Raw genomic sequence first — 19,826 nt, 5'->3', positions numbered from 1 at the left:
ATGTAAAAGTTTTTAACTGCAGCTGTAACTATCATCCAAAATCCAGTTCAGTTAATTCCAGATTCATTTCCTTTTGTCTGAGTGATTCTTCTTTGTCTCCCTTTTCCCTTCCCCATTTGGGAAGTTCCTTCCCACAGAAGAGTGGATGCAAAAACTCTTTACTCTTTGAAATAGGAAATATTAAAAGTTGATTGTACAGATGAGGTTAAAGAGGGATGAACCTCACCAGTGATCTATGTTAGATTTGGGTGGGAAATTACAAAAGGAGCTATGTTTTAACTGATCATTTAAGATGACAGCCTTAGCATTAGTTGCAGCCTAAAGGATTCCCTAGAAATCCCAGCAAACACCACAAATCCTGTAGGAGGTGTGTATTTGAAAGTAGCAGAGCATGATAAATCCTCATGTATTAACTTAATTTGGGAAAAAATTGTCTTGCTGCATTGTAGCTTCAAATGCTGATGGGGTACAGAGCCCAAAATGGAAATGTGCTGAAATTCTGTGGTGGGCTGCAGGGAAAAGAGTGGGGTTGGCTGGGTTTTCAAAATGCTTTTGCAGTTCTGACTAAATAAGCCATGACAGCACAGACTAAATGCAATGAAAAATGAGGTACAGCAGCGTCTCAGCTCGTGAGCTCCAGCCCACACCTCATCTCAGTGTCATGACTGGGCTGAGACAGGCTGGGCATGATTTGTTTAAATTTCTACAGTGAGAGAAGAGCTGAGAACTGCCCAAATTCTGCTCCTCACCCATGGGAAGAACAGAGAGTGCAGTGCCTGAGGAACATCCTCTGGCCAAACTGGTGTTCGACTGCATGGAACAGGCTGGAGCTCTTGCTGCAGCATCATTCTCTGTTAATTGTCATTAGAAATGTCAGATGGCATCTTGCCTTCCAGCTTTTCCCACCTGTAAATAGAATAAATGTTCCAGAAATATCTCCTCTTTACCTTTGGTAAAAGGAACACCATGAAGCTCCATGAAGCTAGAGGTTCCTAAGAGCTGCATCTCCTTACTAAAATTGAAAGAATTGCTTTTGGATAAAGTAATTCAGAACTTTTGCTCTTTTTTTTTTTAATTGAGCTTTTGTGTTTTGGTTAACTGGCTTTGTGTTTTGTTGGGTTTTTCATCCAGCTCCCCAGAGGAATTTTGAAATTGCCTTTAAGATGTTTGATCTGAACGGTGACGGCGAGGTGGACATGGAAGAGTTTGAGCAGGCAAGTTGAACAATCAGTGCTGTGGCATCTTAGCCATAAACACAGCATTCCTCTGTGGTGTTACTGCTTTTTATATTTGTGCTTACTGCTGGTTTGCTCCTTTCCCTTCTGTGCTCTGCTGTGGTGCTTCAGTACCTGCTGTTTTGTTTCTTTAAACTGGATATTTTAAGAGAAGTTCTCATTCAACCAGCAGTACAAGCTCAGGTTTGCTGTGACTTTGTCACCAATATTCAAGGCCAGGTTGGGTGGGCCTTGGACAACCTGGTCTAGTGGAAGGTGTCCCTACCTGTGGCAGGGAGGTGGAACTGGATGAGTTCCAGCCCAAACCATTCTAAGATTCTGTAACATTTCCTTGCAAAAAGTCACCTTCAAGGTAGGCAACAAACTTTTTTTCACTCTTCTGATAAAGTGGGATTTTCATCCTACTGCTTTCACAGCTTCTACTGCATTCCTTAATTTTGTCTTCAGAGGATAGCCAAGGTAAGTCTGCCTCAGAGGAGAATTTATCCACTTATTCCAGTGTAATCCAAAAATGTGTTATTGAGAGCTTATTTTCATTAGTCCTCTACTTCTTACAAGGCTTCATCAACAGGCACTTTGCTGCAGGTTTTTTAATGAGTTTAGCCTTTGTGTCTGATACTGGTGAGCTCTTCCTTTGAGCTGTGATTTATGGTTATGTCCAAGTGAGAATAGTTTGAAGGCTTGAGCTGTCAGTGGGGAAAAGATTTGCCTTCCCCAGGCAAAAGAGTGTGATTTTTCTTGAGTATTTCTAGCCTTAAGATATTGGGAGCTTCAAAACACCCTGAAATCATATCCTGAATCATCTGTGTGTGCTGTTCATAAAAAGAAATTTAAATGCATTTATAAAGTGTTGCCCAAGAAAGAAGCAGCCCTGGAGAATCCAGGGACAGATTCTTACTCATCAGTTGGCTCAATGAGTAATTAACTGCAGAGGAGTCTCTACAAGGTTGTGCTTGGGACACTTGCTATAAATGGGAAGAACTAGTGGCAAAGGAGGTCTGTTGAAATACTGTCCCTTTCTAATCTTTTGCTGTCATCCTCCTTAAATTATGACCTGTGTGTATGATGTCATCATCACAAGCTTGCTCCAGAGCCATGGCCTATAGCTGGCTAAATGCAGGGTTTTAGATGCACCCTTTGGACTGTGGGGAGACTGGACTGTGTTTATCTGCAGGCTGATATCAGCTTGAAATGCTCACCTGGGGTTATGTTCCTGTTCCTTCCTTTCCCCAAATAAAAATCGTTGTTCTTCCTTCTATCTGCACAGTGCCTGGAGAAGCACTCCCCTGCAGCTAGGTGATGATATTGAACAGTCCAAATGGTGATTTATGGTAGTTGTAATGTTCTAGAATGAAATCAATTATGGAGAGAGATGAATTTAGGAGAAGCAGAGAACAATTAACCTCCTACTTAAATGGCAGTGATACCAAGGTGCTAACACAGTGTCATGTTTGGCTTTTTTATTAGAGCCATGTAAAGTGAAAAAGGAACATTTCTACAGGATAAATGTTTCCTAATCTCTATGAAGATGAGGGTACAAAATTGAATTACATTATTTCAAATCTTCCAGTAGGCCAGAGAAAGTTACACAGGCATTAAGTCACTTAAAAGTCCTTAGGAAGGGGAAGGTATTTTTGTTAAGCTGGTTACATGTGTCACTGCCTGTATAGAAAAGAATAAAGTTCCTGGTTAGCATCAGAGTATTTGGGTGAAGGCTGATCCTCCAGAGTCTGAGAATCAGAGGATGAAGGAGCTATTTTGGAAGGTAGGAGGATATCTGTGAAGATACTGATTTGCTGCAAGAACAAACACAGCTCCAGTGGGAGGCACATATATCTCATAATGCAAACACACAAGATTACAAACAATTGTTTATGTGATAAATCCTCTTTTTCACTCCTTATGGAAATGCCTTGAGAAGAGCATGAAGGATGGCAGGATTTGCAGCTCCATCCTGTGAATCTTACCTGGCAGGAGCAGCTGGAACTGGCCCTCTCAGAGCATTATGCAGCAGTTTAAAAGAGCAACATCATTTTGGGGAGAATGGGTGGGAAAAGAGGGGGAAGAAAAGGACCATCAGGGAAGCATCATTCCATCCCTGCTGGCTGTGAGCACATGGGAATGAATTTCCTACTCCTCCCTCACACTTTGTCTTTGGAGGCAGCCAGCAGCAGGTTCCTCATCAGGAAAGAAAATTACTTCAGTCATTTAGTTAACTTGTGACTAAGTTGGAGGCTTCATAATAAAAAACCATTTCATTTCTTCAGGCCTTAATGAAGAGTTTCAGGTTTTTTTATCCTGTTGAGGCATGTGGTTATTGCTTAGTCCTGAATAATGTGGTGCCTGCATCAGTATTGCCTTCAATTCTTCATCCTTTGGCATGTAAATTGTTAGTTTGCTCCTCTATTTTTAAAGAAAAGCTGGCTGAAAAGTAGAAAACTTGCAGGCAGTGTTACTGGTGATTTCTCTTAGAGTCTTTAACTATTTTAATTGATTTTTTTTTTCCCCTCATGTGGTACAAAAAATGAAACATCACAAACACTTAAGCTGAAATATGATTAAAAAAAAACCCAGTGGAGCATCTCAGAGCTCCACATCCTTGCACAATTGATGAGCTGTGGGTGAGGGCAGCTCCTTGCAGTGGTGCCTGCTTTTCTGGCATTAAAAGGATTACCCAAAACAGGGACTGGTTAAGTCATTTTGGCTCCAGTGCCCACAGGTGGATTCTCAACCTGTCCAGCACTTGTTACAGATGGGAGAGGAACAGAGAGCCATAGGATTCCATAGAAATAACACCCAGGAGAAGCTGCTCTGTGGAGCACTGTGGTAAATATTCATGTAGAAACAGGGGCACTTTTCCAAGCTGCCCATAAATTGCCTTGCTTCAGACAGTTTATAAATATTTGTCTCCAAAATGTGCTTCATGCAGAGCTCACAGTTAACAGTGGAGCACAAAGCAAACTAAGGAGTTGCTATTTACAGTGCAAAAATCAGAGAACTCCTGAAAGGTTTGGCTTGGAAAGGACCTTAACGAAAATCTCATTCCAACCTCCCTGCCATGGGCAGGTATTCCTTCCACTATCCCAGGTTATTCCAGGTTCTGTCCAGCTTGTCCTGGAATAATTCTAGGGATGGGGCAGCCACAGTTTCTCTGGGTAACCTCTACCATGGCCCCACCACCCACACAGAGAAGAATTTCCTCTTAATATCTAGTCTAAAGCTCCTCTCTTCCACTTTAAATTACCTTTGTAAATAGTCTTTCATTGTTTCTTTCTGCAGGCTCCCTTCAGGCACTGGAAGGCCACAATTAGGTCACCCCACATCCTTCCTCACATCAGAGTGACCAAAAAGCCTCAAAACCTCTTTTCTGTACTTTTTTCCTCTTGATTTTCTCCTCAACTTGATTTTCCTTGTATTGGAAGAACAGCCAGCAGTCTCTGGTTTAGCTGCAGGATTTTCAGCCAGGTGAACCCAGCAGCAACAGCATGGCCCTTTCCTCCAGAGCATCCCCTTTGGGGCTGTTCCAGCACTCACTCTCTCATTAGGAAAAAGTTGAACACACTGGATACCACAATAATGAGGTTCTGGCATCCTTGTGACAGCTGGAGCTCCTGGCAGCTGCTTTTCTTTGTCCCTTCCAACTTTTGTCAGCAGGAGGAAGAGGCTGATGGCAAAGCAGATGTATTTGCTGGAGCTTTGGGAAGCCTGAGTTGTCAGGTGGCTTTTTTCCCCTTCTTTCTCAAACTTGTTGTTCTTAATATGAATCCTTTTGCTGTCTTGTTGGAAGAGATCAGTTACTACACAGAGAATAATCCTGTCTTCTCATATCCCAGCAAAAATCACTCAGATCAACTTGGATAGTTGAGTGAAATACTTGAGGATGGAGAGGTGATGGCTGCATTTGGCTTGGCTGCCCCCTTAAATTTGCACAGAACCCTTAAAATAACACACTCTTGGATTTTCAGGCTAACACATTCTTCAAGATCAACCTTTTGGCATGTTTTATGGGATGGGGAAGTTCTTTTGAAGAGCCTTTAGTGCTGGGTGGCACAGCCCCAGGGATGGAGGAACTTCCAGCTGTGACAGAGAGCAACAGACAGCAAGGAGAGGGTGCCCTTGGGTTGAACACCTCAGGATTTGTGCATGAGTGGGAAGGAAATGTGTTGTGAGCTCACAAGGATGGGCAGTAAAGGAGTGGGAGCTCTAAAACATTTGGAGAGTTTTTCTTCCCTACAATGCAGCTTTTCCCATCTCCTGGGATTTTGCTGAGAAGAAGCTGCTCTGCTGAGCAGGGATAGGATCAGAATGTTTATGTGCAAACTGGCTGAATTGTTTCCTAAAACTCATTTTAAGCACTTGCTTCTCTTCTTTCTTTAAAGTGGACTGAAAAAAACAAAGCTTAGGTTGGCCAGAGAGGTTGTGGGCTCCTTATCCTTCAAGACCAGGCTGAATGGGGCTTGTAGCAACTTGGTCTAGTGGGAAGGGTTTTGGAACTAGATGGTTGTAAATGAATTAGTTGTATTATTTAGTAGTTTGGTTTTGGTTGGTTTTTTTTTTTTTGTTGTTTTATTCAGAGTTAGGATTAAGAACACGAAGGAGACAAATTTTTCCTGTTTGGACTTGGTTGTTTATTCAATTTTATTTAAAGTACAGAGAGTTTTATAATACTTTTAACTACCAGCTAAAAGTAAGGAAAATGGAGATGAATCTAGCTAGCTACAAGGTCTTTTAAAGCTAAATAGTTCAATAAAGAGCTAACACCTTTATTATTTATACTTTTGACCCAATAACCAAACTTCTGTGATGTAGTGCTGCACTAATTATCCAGCCAAAAGCTATTACATGAAATTATGAAGGAGGAAGAAGACAAAAAAAGACAACACTCCATTTTGTCCCATACCTATTACTATATTCTAAAAACCCCAAATTCCAAACCTTTCACCATGTGAAAGCACACTCTTCTATTTAACTACATACCTGTGATTTTAACTCCATCACTCAAATTTGGAAGCTTCTCCAAGGCCTTAAGTCAAAAGCAGTGTTCTCCAGGAGGTCAGTGTCAGAAAGCACAGAAAGCTCAAAATTGCCAGGCTTCTGGGTTCCAACAAATTGTCCTTAAGGTCACTTCCAGTCTGGATCATTCTGTGATTCTCTTCAGTTCAGCCAAAGTTTTGAATCACTGTCTCTTCTGAGAATTTTAGCAGGAAAAGAAAGGAGGATGATGTTGGAGTCAGTGAGTTAGGGATCTCTCTGAATTCTTCAGAGAGAAATCAGAGTGCAGAGATTAAATAAGTTTTAAAGTGAGTTCTAATGCTTTCAGTAAGTGAAAAGTTTCAAATGCCACAGTAGCAGTGAGTGTTCTAATAAAAGTTGAAACACACTGATATCTTCAGTAGAGGCTCCAGGCCCACAGTTGTAGACAGTGTTTAAACATAATAGAGTTATAGTAAAAAATATTGCTTTCATTTCTTAGGTAGAACAAGATGAATTGTATGCACAGCTCTATACATAACCTGGTGTGCTAAGAAACTAGAATTCTAATAGGTTAAGGAGTGGTGATTTGAGTTTGTGTCTTAGCTTGTTAGAAAAATCCTATATAAGAGTATGTATTTGAGAAAGTTGTTGCTTTTAGCCACTTGCTTTTTAGCCATTCTGGCTTCTAGCCATTTGCTTATTGCTGGCTGCTTTGCCATTGCTTTTTGCTATTGCTTGTCTGTGTACTGTTAAGAGTGATGTGCTTTGTAATAAGATATGTTTTGTAATAAATAACCTCTTTAACTATTAGCTGCTTTGCTTATTTAAGATTACCCAACGTGGTAAAAGTCTAAAAGCTCCAAAGGTTGTGCCTTAGAGCACCTGGAGATCCAGAGAACCTCCACAAGAGACAACACCCCATTTTGTCCCATACCTGTTACTATATTATCAAAATCCCAAATTCCAAACCCTCCACCATGTGAAATTACACACTTCTATTCAACTACACACCTGTGATTTCAACTCCATCACTCAAATTTGGAAGCTTTCTTCAAGGCCAGGGGGTCAGTGTCAGACAGCACAGAAAGTTCAAAACTTCCAGGCTTCTGGGTTGCAACAAATGGTAATTAAGGTCACTTCCAGCCTGAATCATTCCATGATTCTCTTCAGTTCAGCCAAATTTTTAAATCATTGTATCTTCTGAGAATTTTAGGAGGAAAAGAAAGAAAGATGACAAAGCTGAGCTTGGATTCCTCACAGTGGCCCTTGACTGGGGTGGTTTGATTGTTGCATCCTCCCTGTGCTGCAGGTGCAGAGCATCATCCGTTCCCAAACCAGCATGGGCATGCGGCACCGGGACCGCTCCACCACCGGCAACACGCTCAAAACCGGCTTCAACTCAGCCCTCACCACCTACTTCTTTGGGGCTGACCTCAAGGGCAAGCTCACCATCTCCCACTTCCTGGACTTCCAGCGCAAGCTGCAGCACGATATTCTGAAACTTGAGGTTTGGGGTGGATTTTTGGTTTGAAAGGGGAGGGTTGTGCTGCAAGGTGGGAGTGCTGGAGGGAGGAGCAAGAGCCTGGGGAGGGAATTTCTACAAAGGGCAAATTTGGGAGAAAATTTTTGGATGGGGTTCTTCTAAGAAACAGAGTTAAGTAGTCTTTTTTTTAAACTGGTTTGGGGAAGTTTTTTTTTGGAGATGTCCTGGTTTGAAGGGCAGGTGTCTGCCAATAAAGGCAGAAGCTTCTCTTTCAAATGGAGAATGTAAACCCTCTTCCTCCAAATTATTATTATTGTAATTTTGAAATTAAGGGGCTCTCAGGCAAAGATAGGGGAATTAGGAAGAACAGTTCCTTACTAGGAAAATTAGAATAGAAATACAGTATTACAAAGAACAATCCCAAAACACTGACAGAGTCAGAATCCAAGCTGACACCCTGTCAGTCAGGGTGTTGACAGCAGTCCCATTCAATGGTGGCTGCATCCTCCTGCAGTGCCAGATGTAGTTCAGCTGGAGCAGTGCTCCTGTAGAAGATGCAGTTTTCCTCTGAAGGTCCAGGGATGATGTGGAAAGGTCTGGCTTTCCTCTGGAATCCAGTGGAAAGATGAATAACTTGCTGTCCAAAATCTGATTTTTTTATCTAGGTAGGAAAGGCTTGGCTCCTGCCCTGGCTGGAGCATCTCCCAGTGGGATGATGTAATTTTATCAGTCATGCAGTGGGACTCAATGTCCCAGCAGCAGATGATATCTCCTGGAGGGAGGATGGGCTGTGGAAAGATAAAGATGATTGTCCCAGCTGGTTTAAAGATGGCCCATTAGCAGAGGATATGTGCCAGGAGATCAGGGGCACTGCCCCACCCAGCCTCAACAGATGGTGACAGAATACACATTGCTGGCCACATCAACCCAACAGAAGAGAGAAGTTGGAAAAAGCCATTTATTTAACAGGTGTCAGCACAAAAGTGAACAATACTAAGCAATAAAACTCTTGTTGCTCTGAAGAGATGATAAAGTTAGAAGAGGTTTTTTTGTGGGTTGCAGCCTGGCTTATTCAGTTTGTTACCAGTGTTTCTGGCACTGGGGGATTCTGCAGCTTAGACCAGGCCCTAGTGGGCTGTGTTTGTGAGCTCCTGGTGCTCCTCTGGGTTTTCAGTTCAGCTCAGCTTTGAATAACTTTAAGAAAAAAAGAAAAAATCACAGGTCAGAGAGTTATAGTGGAATTTTAGTATGTTCAGCACAGCATTTGCATATGCTCAGAGCAAACGTGTTAAATTCCTGATGAGCATTTCAGTGCTTGTGGCACTCCCCAAGGAACATCTCCAGCACTTTTTGATGGCTTCTCTTGTGGAGTTGAGGCAGCAGCTGGCACATCCTGGGTGTGTGTCCCTCTAAAAGCCTGGCTGTTGCCTTGGCACTGCTGATGGAGACGATTTAAGGGAAAAACAACAGAGGTTGTGAGTGACCTGTTGGTACCTTGCTGGGGAAGGTTGGTGTCAGTCCTAATCCTAAAGGACCAGGATTTATAACATACCCAAAACTCTTACCTCTGCTTTTGTCCCCACCTTTTCTGTTTGCTTCATTATTCTGAATGTTTCTGCTGGGAAAGTGTTCAAGGCTTATTTGAATCCTCCTAAATAGGTGGTCTCTATTATGTGACCTCTGTTGTTCACTCCTGGATGTTTTATAAGAAATGCTGTCCATCTCTTCTGAATTTAGTCTCCTTTTTAACTTGCTTTACCCTGAGTTTTAGCAGCAGCTCCCAGCCTCCTGCTTCTAGTCACATAACCTGAATTTAAGCAACACCCTTCAAAATTTGGTTCAAATTTTCTATAAAATCAGTACAAGGACAGCAACAGGGGACTTGTTGGTCTGTCTCAGTTCCCAGGTAGAGCTGACTCAGTTGGAAGTGGTGCCAGTCACTGCATCAGGCTCCAAGGTTCAACCTGGCTTGAGCAAAGCCAGGCTTTTATTTGCATTGGAAATCAGGATTTTTGCACAAAAAGATGCTCCCCAGCTTATTGAGACAAGAGTATTTAGAGCTCTGTCACTTCACTCTTGTGTATTATTGCTCACATGCTCAGTTTGTGTCATCAGCATTTTATTAAGTTCTCATCAAGTCAGTCATTGCAATTTGAAATTGAATTTATTCCTTTTTGATTTGGAATTTACAAATCCAAGTAAGAGACTGAGCCAAGGACTGATTATTTTATTTTGGTGGAGGCAGTTGCACAGTTCACTGCCTTCATTTCATGCCATTAAAGCAGGTGGTGTGGCCCTGCCTTTGCAGGAGAATAGGCTGCTTGAAGATAATGTTCTCTGTGAACTGGGTCAGTTCCTCAGTGCCTCTGCAAATTGAAAGGAATAAAATACTTTTTAAGGTGAAGGAACATCAGCTGTAACTTGAATGTAAAGCAAGAGAAACAGAGATTTTTCTATGCTCTGGCTTTCCACTGCCACATTCACTCCAGGGGTGGGCACTGATCCTCCATGGGTCCACACTTCCCTCTTTAAGAAGCAATGGGGATTTTTTATTTTTTTTTCAGTTTCATGTTACTTGTTCTTATTCTGCTGTGACAATTTAGGTTTTGATGATTTCAGTGCATCTTCCAGGCTAATAGTAGTTGTTATTAACAGGTTATTTATAATTGGGGACAATAAAAGATATAAATATCTTTATATTATGAAATACCATAAAGGCATCATTACTGCCTGCCAGCACCCTTGAGCACAGCACCAGGTTCCTTTATCCTGGAAATTCCTGTTTTCATGGCCAATGCCAGTTATTGTCTGCTTTGGTTTTTGTGAAGAAGGGGTGATGGATGCTCTTCCATCTGCAGACACCTCATTAGATCCTTTGGGATCTCAGGCCTGTCTTAGCAAATACTCTGGTTTCAGAAGGCATTTCTGATGCTGCTCAGTTGGGTTTGAGGGTAATAACTTAAATCTCTAAGTGCCTTTCTGAGTCCCAGTATTGGAATAGTTAGTATGCAAGTAATCCTGTGGCAGGTATTAAAAACTGCTCTGTTGTTAGAGCTTGCTCAGGATTTTTTGGGATTCTGCCTTGTTTTTATACAGGCTGGCAGAGCAATTTACTTTTTCAGTGATTTTTTAACACAGGCAGCAAAACTTGCAGTAATGAGTCACAAATCTTTGTTTCTGCTGCAGTCATTTAGGAGGAAAATGAGTAACTTAAGTAAATTGTTTTGAGTAGCCTGAAAAATGAAGTCTGACAGTGTCAGATTGGCTGAGTTTTGTAGGGAGAGGCCCCAAACTCAGACTATTTAGAGGTGAATTTGCTGTCAAGCTCATACAAGGCGTTTTCATTTGATTTTAAGTCACCTTTATGACAGTCTCAGTCATGATTAGCTGTGTTGTCTCTCAGAATTGTCCTTTACCTGCTGATCCTCTCACTTCAGCCTCACCACTGACCCAGCCCCTGTGGGAGCAGTGATGGGATATGTCATATTTCCCCTTTTTCTTTATTAATTCTGCCCTTTCAGCAATCCTGTAATGGATTTTGTGTACTTACATTGTTTTGTCATCTCTACACCTAGTTCTGTATCTATAACCTATATATCTAGAACTCCTGCATTAGTTCCAGATTTGCTTTTTCTTCCTTCACATGATCCTTACATCTTGAAAGCCAAGCCAGCATTAGTGCCCTTTTCAGTAGGGCAATTAATGACAGGTACAAAGTTGTTAGTGTTTTTTGTTAGTGATTTCCTGAGCTGGCTGCAGGGGAAGGAGAGGAGGGTGGGCTGATGGCTAAATACAGAAAGCCTAAAGTGTGTCCCATGAGTCCTGTTTATCCCAGAGGATGAGTGATGTGTCTGTGCCACTGTTGTCAGGCCCTGACTAGATAAAAGGTATGGTGATAACTAATAACCTTTAAACAGCTCTGGAAGAAAAGAGGATCTGGACATGGAGGCTTTTGCCCTCCAGAAGTACTTACTAAAGTCAGAGATGGACAAAGCCATGATAGATTTAGTGCGAAGGAGAGGGGATTACCCTGCAGACCTACATGCTCCTTCTGCATTTCCCATGTGAGGAGTTTAGGGAACAGAAGTGAGGCTGATGTCCCTGCCTTTGATGGATAGCCATGAGAGCAGGTGACAGAATTTTGTGATATGTCCAGTTGAAAATGGGATCATCCAATCACTGTGAATAGTTTCACATCAGGGAGCTCTGTAGTTAAAGAGGCACAGTCCAGCATACATGTAATCTGGGAATTTCTAGGCAGGCAGTGGAAGTGTTTTGGACAGCTCATCCTGGTTTTGACAGCATTCAAAGCTGACAGCCTGCTTTTGTTTTGGCATGTAAGTGGAAAGGGTCGTGTGAGGCTTTCAGGTTACTGCACTGCCTCAAGTCTGGGGAAAAGCTGGCATTCAGTTCTTGTCCAGTGTCAGCCAAAGACTTGGGAAGAATTCAGTATGGAAAAAAAAAATCTAAGGATAGGGATAAGTTATGAGGCCATGGCATGTGCAGCTTAAAGGAAAGGCAGAAGGGAGATATAACTGTCTCAGTAAACACGAGGAGTCACCATAAAGGAGTCTGAGGCAAGTCATTTTCATCAATCAGGAACAGCAGGGCAGGTAATGAAATGCCTAAGTGTGCACCAGGGAAAGTTTAGTTGAAACCCAAGGCAGGTTGATTCCTGTCCCTTTTTCCATTAAGCAGGGGCAGTGCTGGTGGGTTTGAGGTTTGCTGTCACAGGTGAGTTACTGAAAGCTGGTCTTTGTGCCTCAGTCAGAAAATGCCATAAATGCTGTTCCTGAATGATTCCTCCCTAGTCCAAGTGAGAGAAATCAAACCCTCCCAGTGCCTCACTCTGAAAGGCAGAGGAAGAGCCTGTGGGTGGTTTTGGGGGCCTCAGGATTATAAGAGCATATGGAGCAGCTGCATGTCAGCTGTAAAATCACAGAATGTCCTGAGTGAAAAGGGACCCACAAGGGTCATGGAGACCAACTCCTGGCCCTGCCCAGGACATCCCAGTAATCCCTGAGAGCATTGTCCAAACACTCCTGGACCTCTGGCAGCCCTGGGGCCATGCCCATTCCCTGGGAGCCTGTTCAATGCCTTACTACCCTCTGGGTCAAGAACCTTTTCCCAGTATCCAGCCTAAACTTCTCCTGTCACAGCTTCAGGCCATTCCCTTGGGTCCTGTCACTGGTCACCACAATATCCAGTGGTCCAGGAGTGTTCCAGTGAGGGTGGCATGGTGGGGCAGGCTGGAGCACAAAGGAGCAGCTGTGACATCCTCTTGTTTGGGATAGATGCTTCATGGAGCAGCCACCTGCTGAGAGAACACCCACTGCTGCCTTGCTTGTATTTGGACCAGTGACTTCAGCATGGTTGATGCAGTGGCTCTGCAGGGGAAGCCGTGGAGGATTTTATTGGAATTTCTATTTATTGCATCATTAGCAGCAGTGGAAGGCTTTGCTCTGTACCAACAGGCTCCTTTGGTTTCTGAAGGGTGTATAAATCCACTGCTGAGCTCCTGCAGTGCAGCAGAGCCTTGTGTGGGACCCCTGTGAATAAAATCCCAGCAGTGTTATTGGATTCATTACCTTGCCACAGCAATGTGTGCAAGTTTGTATCAGAGTCCATGAATTAGGAAATAGAAGCTATTTAGCATAGATGCTCTCATTTTTGTGTGCACAACCAAATTAGCCAACAGCCAGGGAGCAGCAAAAGTTGATGGGGATGTCTGTGTGGATGTGTTCTTGTAGCAGGTACCTGACTTCTGCCTCCTCCTCCTGCTGGATGAGCAAACACCTCAGTCCTCTTGCTCCTTCTCCCCTTTCAGGCCCTGAATTCATAGCTGTTCTGCACCTCCACAGCCCTGGCTTTGCTTCTGCTGATGCAGGAAGGGCATGGAAGCAGGGCCCTTTTCCCTGCTAGACTGAATTAAACTCCTGCAAACTTATTCTTCTTGAGGAACTGAGCACCAAGGTCAAGCAAAAAATAGTGTGAACTCTTAACAAGCGGCAAGGGAGCTGTATTTCTTAATAAAACTGTGTACAGCAGTTCCATGGAGATTTAGATATTGGTGTTTTTCAGAGTAATGGCTTCACTCAGATGCTTACAGCTCTGCTGTCCTGTGTGTTTTCCTGCAGGAGGGCTGGGAGTTTGTTCTGCCTCTGAACTTTCCTCTTGTTCAGGGAGCATGCAGGACAGAAAAACTGCTCTGTTCTGTGGTGCCAGGAGCACTGTCAAGGGCAGGGATGGCAGTGCCAGGTCTGGAGAGCAGACAAGGGAGGAGATTGCTCAACTCTTCCCCCTCTCCATCCCTTTAATTTATCAGACCTGTCCTTTCTCCTTAGCATTACAAATTCCTTTGCGTTGGGTTTCCTCCCTGTCATTCCCTCACTGCACAGAATTTCAAAAGAGGGATCTGCTCAGAGCCTGCAGGAAGATATTTTCATTCATGGGGCTGAAGTTCAGGTGCAGCCATCTTTACATAACCTTTCTTAAATCACTCATTAAAGCAGAACAAGTGGCTGCTGATGGCAATGAATTTTTTCCCCCCTTGCAGACAGCAGTGGCTTGCCAAGGTCAGTGAAATCTCCAAAGCTACTCTCCAGCATCAGGTCTGCTGGGATTGCACTGCTGCTGACAGATGGACATTTTTAACCTGGCTGCTACATATTCCCTTAGGCAGAGGGGGGAAGGTGTGAACAGGGTGAGTGTTTGGAAGATTGGATTTTTCTCATGTGAAAATAGCTCCCATTTCTTTCATTTCTTTATTGTTCTCTAAGGTAAAGAGAAGTGATGGTCCAGGCTGTGTTTGGCATTTTCTCCTTCCCATTTTCATTCCTCCTGCTGCTGGCAGCTCTGGATATCTTTAGAGCTGTGTCTTTGAGTGGGTTTTACCAAATAATGCAGTAATTACACCCAGGGGCTCTGTGTAGGCTGTGTCCAGAGCAGGCTGAGCTTCATCTTGAAAAACCTAGTGCTTTTGATCCATATCCACAGAAAAAACCCTTCAGCACAATTGTTCCCACCCTCCCCCCCCAAAAAAATTAGTATTTTAAATCTTCAATCAAAGTATTTTAAATCTTCCCAAACAAAAAGCCTTTAGAAACTTTTGCCTTTTTTTTTTTTTTTTTTTTTTTTTTTTTTTTTTTTTTTTTTGGCAGTAATTTGGTGCCTGTGCAAACACTTCAGCTTACTCACAAATACATTAAATTTTTTTGGACAGACGAGGTTGCTGGGATTTAGGAAGATAAACAGTGTTTTCCCCTTTCTTTTTCTTCCTGTCATAGTTGTATATGCAACTTGATGAGAGATCCTGGCAGCCTCCTTCTCCAGAACAGTAAACAGAGCCAGTGCTGCAGTAGTTTGCAGATAAATAATGTATTACAGCCTGTCAAATAAAGCTTTGAGCAAATACCACTTTAAAGGGTCATATATTATGAATCTGAGTATTACCCTACAAATCATTATTTCCCAAACCCTTTTGATTCTTTATTATGCACAGAGCAGGTCACCTTTTTCAACTCCCCCTAAACCTGATAGAATTCATATTAGCAATATTTTTCCCATGGATGTGGTTTTTTTTAACCTCCAGAAAGAAGCTCCAATATCATCCCTCAACACTTATCTCCCCATCCAAAAGTCCTTGTTAGATGTATTTCTCTTTGCTATCTCAATTAGCAATGTGGCACACATACATTTATTTATTTAAGCTCCCTGCTTTGAGATTGTAGAGAATACATCATGTTTGATTGGATTTTAGGGAAAGCCTTCCTAGAAATGTAAGAACCTGCTAAAATACAGCTGGATATTTAGCTAACATGAGTGTTTGAAGAGCAGAAGAGGTGTATCCTTTTGGCAATGCTTTAGGAAAAGTCTGAGCTGTGTTTTCATTGTGCTGGCTCATGTTACAGCTGGGTGTTTCTCTCCTGCTCTGATGGGATTTGGTGGATCCTAAATGCTGTTTGTGCCAATTCCAAGGGCCTGGAGGTTGTTTTAGCCATTTTTTTTCTCCAGCAAACAAAGCAGGAGACACAAGTCACCAGTGTGTCAGGCCCAGAAATGCCAGGTTAGGAAGGAGGAGCATCATCTCCAGGTATAATTTATTCTGCTTTTCCATGGGAGGTTTTGGCATCCATTCATGGTTGTCTGGTGGTGCTGAGCCCTCTCTGAGGGCTTTGGTGCCCTCTCCCCAATTGCAGAGCAGGGCCCAGTTGGGTCTGCTGGCAGCAATCACAAAACACTGCTCCTCCTTTTTCCAGCAGTTTTTTAAACTCCTCTTTTCTGCTTAGAGAGGATTTTAGCACTGGAGTTTAAGGTAGAATCTTCCCCTAGTGATACTATTGATTAGGACAAATTTCTTGAGGAGGAAGCAGAGTCAGCTGGGAAGAGAAACCTTCCCCTGAGAAGTGTGTGGTACCCAAACTTGGCCTTTTTCTGAGGCTATCAGAGCTGCTTCATTTCCCACCAGTGAGCCCTGCTGGCAGAAGGAGAGCTGAAAGGAAACCAGTGTCTGCATTTAGGTTTGTTTTTTGGTTTTTGTTCCCCACCAGGGTGTTTCTTGTGGTGGTGTCTCTGAATTGGTTTGGGCTGGATGCTCCTCAGAGCCTGGGATTTGATTTCCTGCAGGGGAAGATGGATTGAGTTAGTGGAGGAAAAAAACAGTGAAGCAAGGAAGAAAAGATATTATGGGTCTGTTGTTTTATGATGGGTTCTTGTATTGCTTTTCCATAAAGTTGTGCAATTGAGGAGATGTAGAAGCAGGGAAAATTGTTTATTTGTCCTCTGCTCCCCTCATGTGAGAAAGCTTTTCTCTCAGAAGGAAGGAGAGTGGGGTTATTTGGACAAAACTGGGTATTTCATCTTATGGAGGAGCAGGAATGTGCTCATCGTTCAGGTTTGTGGGGGGTTTGAATTTGGGACTATTTAATGTGTGTTTAAGGTTATGGGTAATCTTTTAAATTAGAAATAAATCAGGGAATATCCTGCTGTGTATTTGGAATGGCTGCTGGTGGAATCAAGGGCTGCACCCCATTTCTCCTGCCTTCTTCCCCTCACACAGGATTCCAGAATTTCTTGGAATGGGTTGGAAGGGATCTTAAAGCCCATCTCATTCCACCCCTGCCATGGGCAGGGACACCTTCCACTATCCCAGGCTGCTCCAAGTCTCCTCCTGGCCTTGGACACTTCAAGGGATCCAGGAGCAGCCACAACTTCCCTGTGCCAGGGCCTGCCCACCCTCCCAGGGAACAATTTTTTCCTAATATCCCATCTAAACCTCTTTTATTTTAGTTTGAAACTATTCCCTCCTGTCCTGTCCCTCCAATTCCTGCTGAACTCTTCCATAAGCACCCTGGATTTCCTTTCAGGTCACGTTGGCTATTCATGAATTTCAAAACACAGCCTTTTATATTTCAAGCTAATTTCTTCAGCACCTGAGGTTTCCTGGCCTGCAGGAAGAACAGTGGCCAGCATTCTGTCCCATTCTCCTTGCCTGGTGCAGATGCAGAATCCACTGCTGGCACCAAGTGGCTGCAAGTGGAAGCTGCTCTGGAGGTGCTGGACTCCCTGGCCAGTTGTGTGTGCTGAATTTGGGGTGGTGTAAGACCCCCCTGTCCTCTCTTTGTCCCAGTGGGATTTTGGGGCTGCTCCATCCCCTTCTGGACAATGCTGCTTTGGCCCTACTTTTCCTTCTTTAAGATCCATGAAAGGGGAAAATGTTGTCAGAGAACTTGTTTGCCTGTGATAAATCTCAGTGTGCTGTGCCCTGCATCTTTTCCTTGTAGGGTTTGGGATTATCTCCCCCCACCCAGTAAACAGAAAAATAAACCAGAAAAACTGTACAGTATCATCCTGTGCATGGAGGCAAATCATTGTGATTATCTGGGAATGGGCACTGTTTTTCCTGCTTTTTCAAATACCCAGAGGATTTTAACACTTAACACTACTTGTAGGCTATGTATTGTGTACTGAAAAAAAATTTCCTGTAGGCTTTGCACTTCCTTCACTTCCAAGTGGTGTATTTGGCTAGAAGACATTCCAGAGGGTAGAGGAGCATGGATGTACCTCTGCTCCTGGGCAGGGAGGTGGGAAAGGGGGTGTCAGGCTTTTCTTTCTTCAGGAGTCAATGGGTTTCCACTCACAAATCCTTTGAAGCCAAATTTCTTTATGGATAAACAGTCTCTGACATACCAGATGGAAAAAAAAAGCAGAATTCCCTCCCTGAAATTTTTCTTTAAATGACATGCCCTGCTTATCCTTTCTGTAATTAATTTAAATGCATCTGACAGTAGCTTGGAGGCAAGATTTGAACTTTTTTTATCTCTCACTGAGTTGATGTTGCTTTTTTCTCAGTTCAGTGGTGCTCATATTTGAATTTGGGAACTGGATGTGTTCATCCAGCTGACCTTTCTGGGTGACCTTTGCCATGAGCACCACTGTACATGACATCTGAATGTTCTGGTTTAATGATAGAAATATTCATTTTAAAGTGAGATAAATAATAAGCAGAGTTTTCAGGCTTTTTTTTTTTTTTTTTTTTTTTTTTTTTTTTTGTGAATAGATATGTGGTGTATCAGTAGAAAAATGAAGATGAAAACTGTTTTAATTTTACTTTTCTGGTATTTTTTGCATTCGGTAGTGCAAAACTAACCTCAATCTGAAGGTTTTGTTCCAAAAAAAACTGCAGGGAGCTGGTTCTTCATTTCCCCATCTGCAGGGAGCTTGCTTGTGTTACCCTATGGAGCTGCCCAGTGCTTGATCATTAGTGCAGGGCAGGGGGAGAGGGAGCTTTTAAACACCAATTGAGATTCTCCAAGCATAGTCACCACTTAGGAGGTTGAGTTGAGATATTTGGACCCATTTCCTAGCCTTTAATTAAGGATGCTACCTAAAGCTCTGCTAAAACTCAGGGTATTTTAAGGCTGTTGGTAGAAAAATGCTGATTTGTGTCTTTGGGGATGAAATTAGGGATATTACAGCAGAAGAAAGCATCAGGGCTGCTTTTGAAGCAGTGCTGAAGGCAGATTTTTGTGTCCCAGGGGCATTTCTTTGCATTCTTCAGGCATGGTAGAAACTACTACTTTTGCTTTTTAATGAAGAATATTTCCAACAAATGAGTTTTCCCTCTCCTTTTCCTAACACAAGAGAATGGGAGATGCCCACGTTTTGCATCATGAGTGATCCCCAAAGCCTGTATCAGATGACAGTAAAAAATCACCATTTTTCCCCCAAAACTGTGTGGGTCACTCAGGTGAAAGCACAAGTGGGGTTGAGGAGCAGAAATTCTCCATTTGGGATCTGCCTCCTGCCAGAGTCACCCATACAAATCCTTGGTTTCCCACTGGGAAAAGCAGCCAAAATCTGGTTGATATGGTAATAATGAAAAATTCATTAGCACTGAAGAGCAGCTGAGGCAGGAATGGTCAACTCAGCAGGCAGCAGAATGTCAATCACTGGTACCAAGTTGTTCCCCATGAGTTTAAAAATTAATTTTGTTGTTAAATGTCATCTGGCTTGTGATCAGCTGGAGTGCTGGTCTTGTTTCCTGGTAAATTTGAAGTGATAGAATCTATCCCAAGTAAGGGATCCTGAGTGCTGAGATCTGTGAAGCTGGCTGAAGTCTAGTTGGTGTTTGTAGATTCACAGAGGTGGGGGAAAGAAAAGGCTGAAATCCCAATTATTCAGCAGGCAAAGACCTGGTGCTCCCACCCAGCACCTTCCCAAGCTGGGGAATGGCTCTTCCCTCCTTCCCTGCAGTGGAAGCCAGGAGACAAACTACTGCAGGAGAGATGGATCACTGGGGAAAATCTTTCTCACAGCAGCATTTGTAAGGGTCAGGGACTGGAAGGGTCTGAGGATGAGGAGAATTGGGGGAGAGAGAAGTTTGGGGACATCCATGAACTTTCCCTTGCTGGGACACTGCTACAGGCCTTGTAACAGAGTAAAATTAGAAGTCTTTGCAAGACTTCTGTTTAGTTTATTAAACTGTTTGGAGGAACCATGGAACCACTCATTATCCCAGTGGGATAAAACTGGGAGGGGGAGACACAAAAGCAGAGATTCAATCCTGGGGACAGCAGATACTGCAGCACACCAGGACTTCTCCTCCACCAGCATTTCCTGCAATGTTAATATTT

The 19,826-nt window shown here is 43.0% G+C and overlaps 2 protein-coding genes across 7 annotated transcripts in view; both read left to right on the top strand.

Moving 5' to 3' along the window:
- Positions 1–19,826, top strand: part of SPOCK2 (SPARC (osteonectin), cwcv and kazal like domains proteoglycan 2) — a 163,308-nt gene that overhangs the window by 56,319 nt on the left and 87,163 nt on the right. The window lies entirely within an intron of this gene.
- Positions 1–19,826, top strand: part of MICU1 (mitochondrial calcium uptake 1) — an 83,910-nt gene that overhangs the window by 51,840 nt on the left and 12,244 nt on the right. For all 6 annotated transcript variants that reach the window (XM_079312138.1, XM_079312136.1, XM_079312137.1 and 3 more), the window contains 2 exons: positions 1,132–1,214; positions 7,519–7,716. In XM_079312138.1, coding sequence (XP_079168264.1) covers positions 1,132–1,214; positions 7,519–7,716 — 281 coding nt within the window. The remainder of the gene's footprint in view (positions 1–1,131; positions 1,215–7,518; positions 7,717–19,826) is intronic.

Source organism: Erithacus rubecula (genome assembly GCF_903797595.1).
Source record: "Erithacus rubecula genome assembly, chromosome: 9".
In the NCBI taxonomy this organism is placed as follows: Eukaryota; Metazoa; Chordata; class Aves; order Passeriformes; family Muscicapidae; genus Erithacus; species Erithacus rubecula.
Note: the sequence above shows the minus strand (reverse complement) of the source record. Positions and strands in the feature narration are given on the sequence as shown.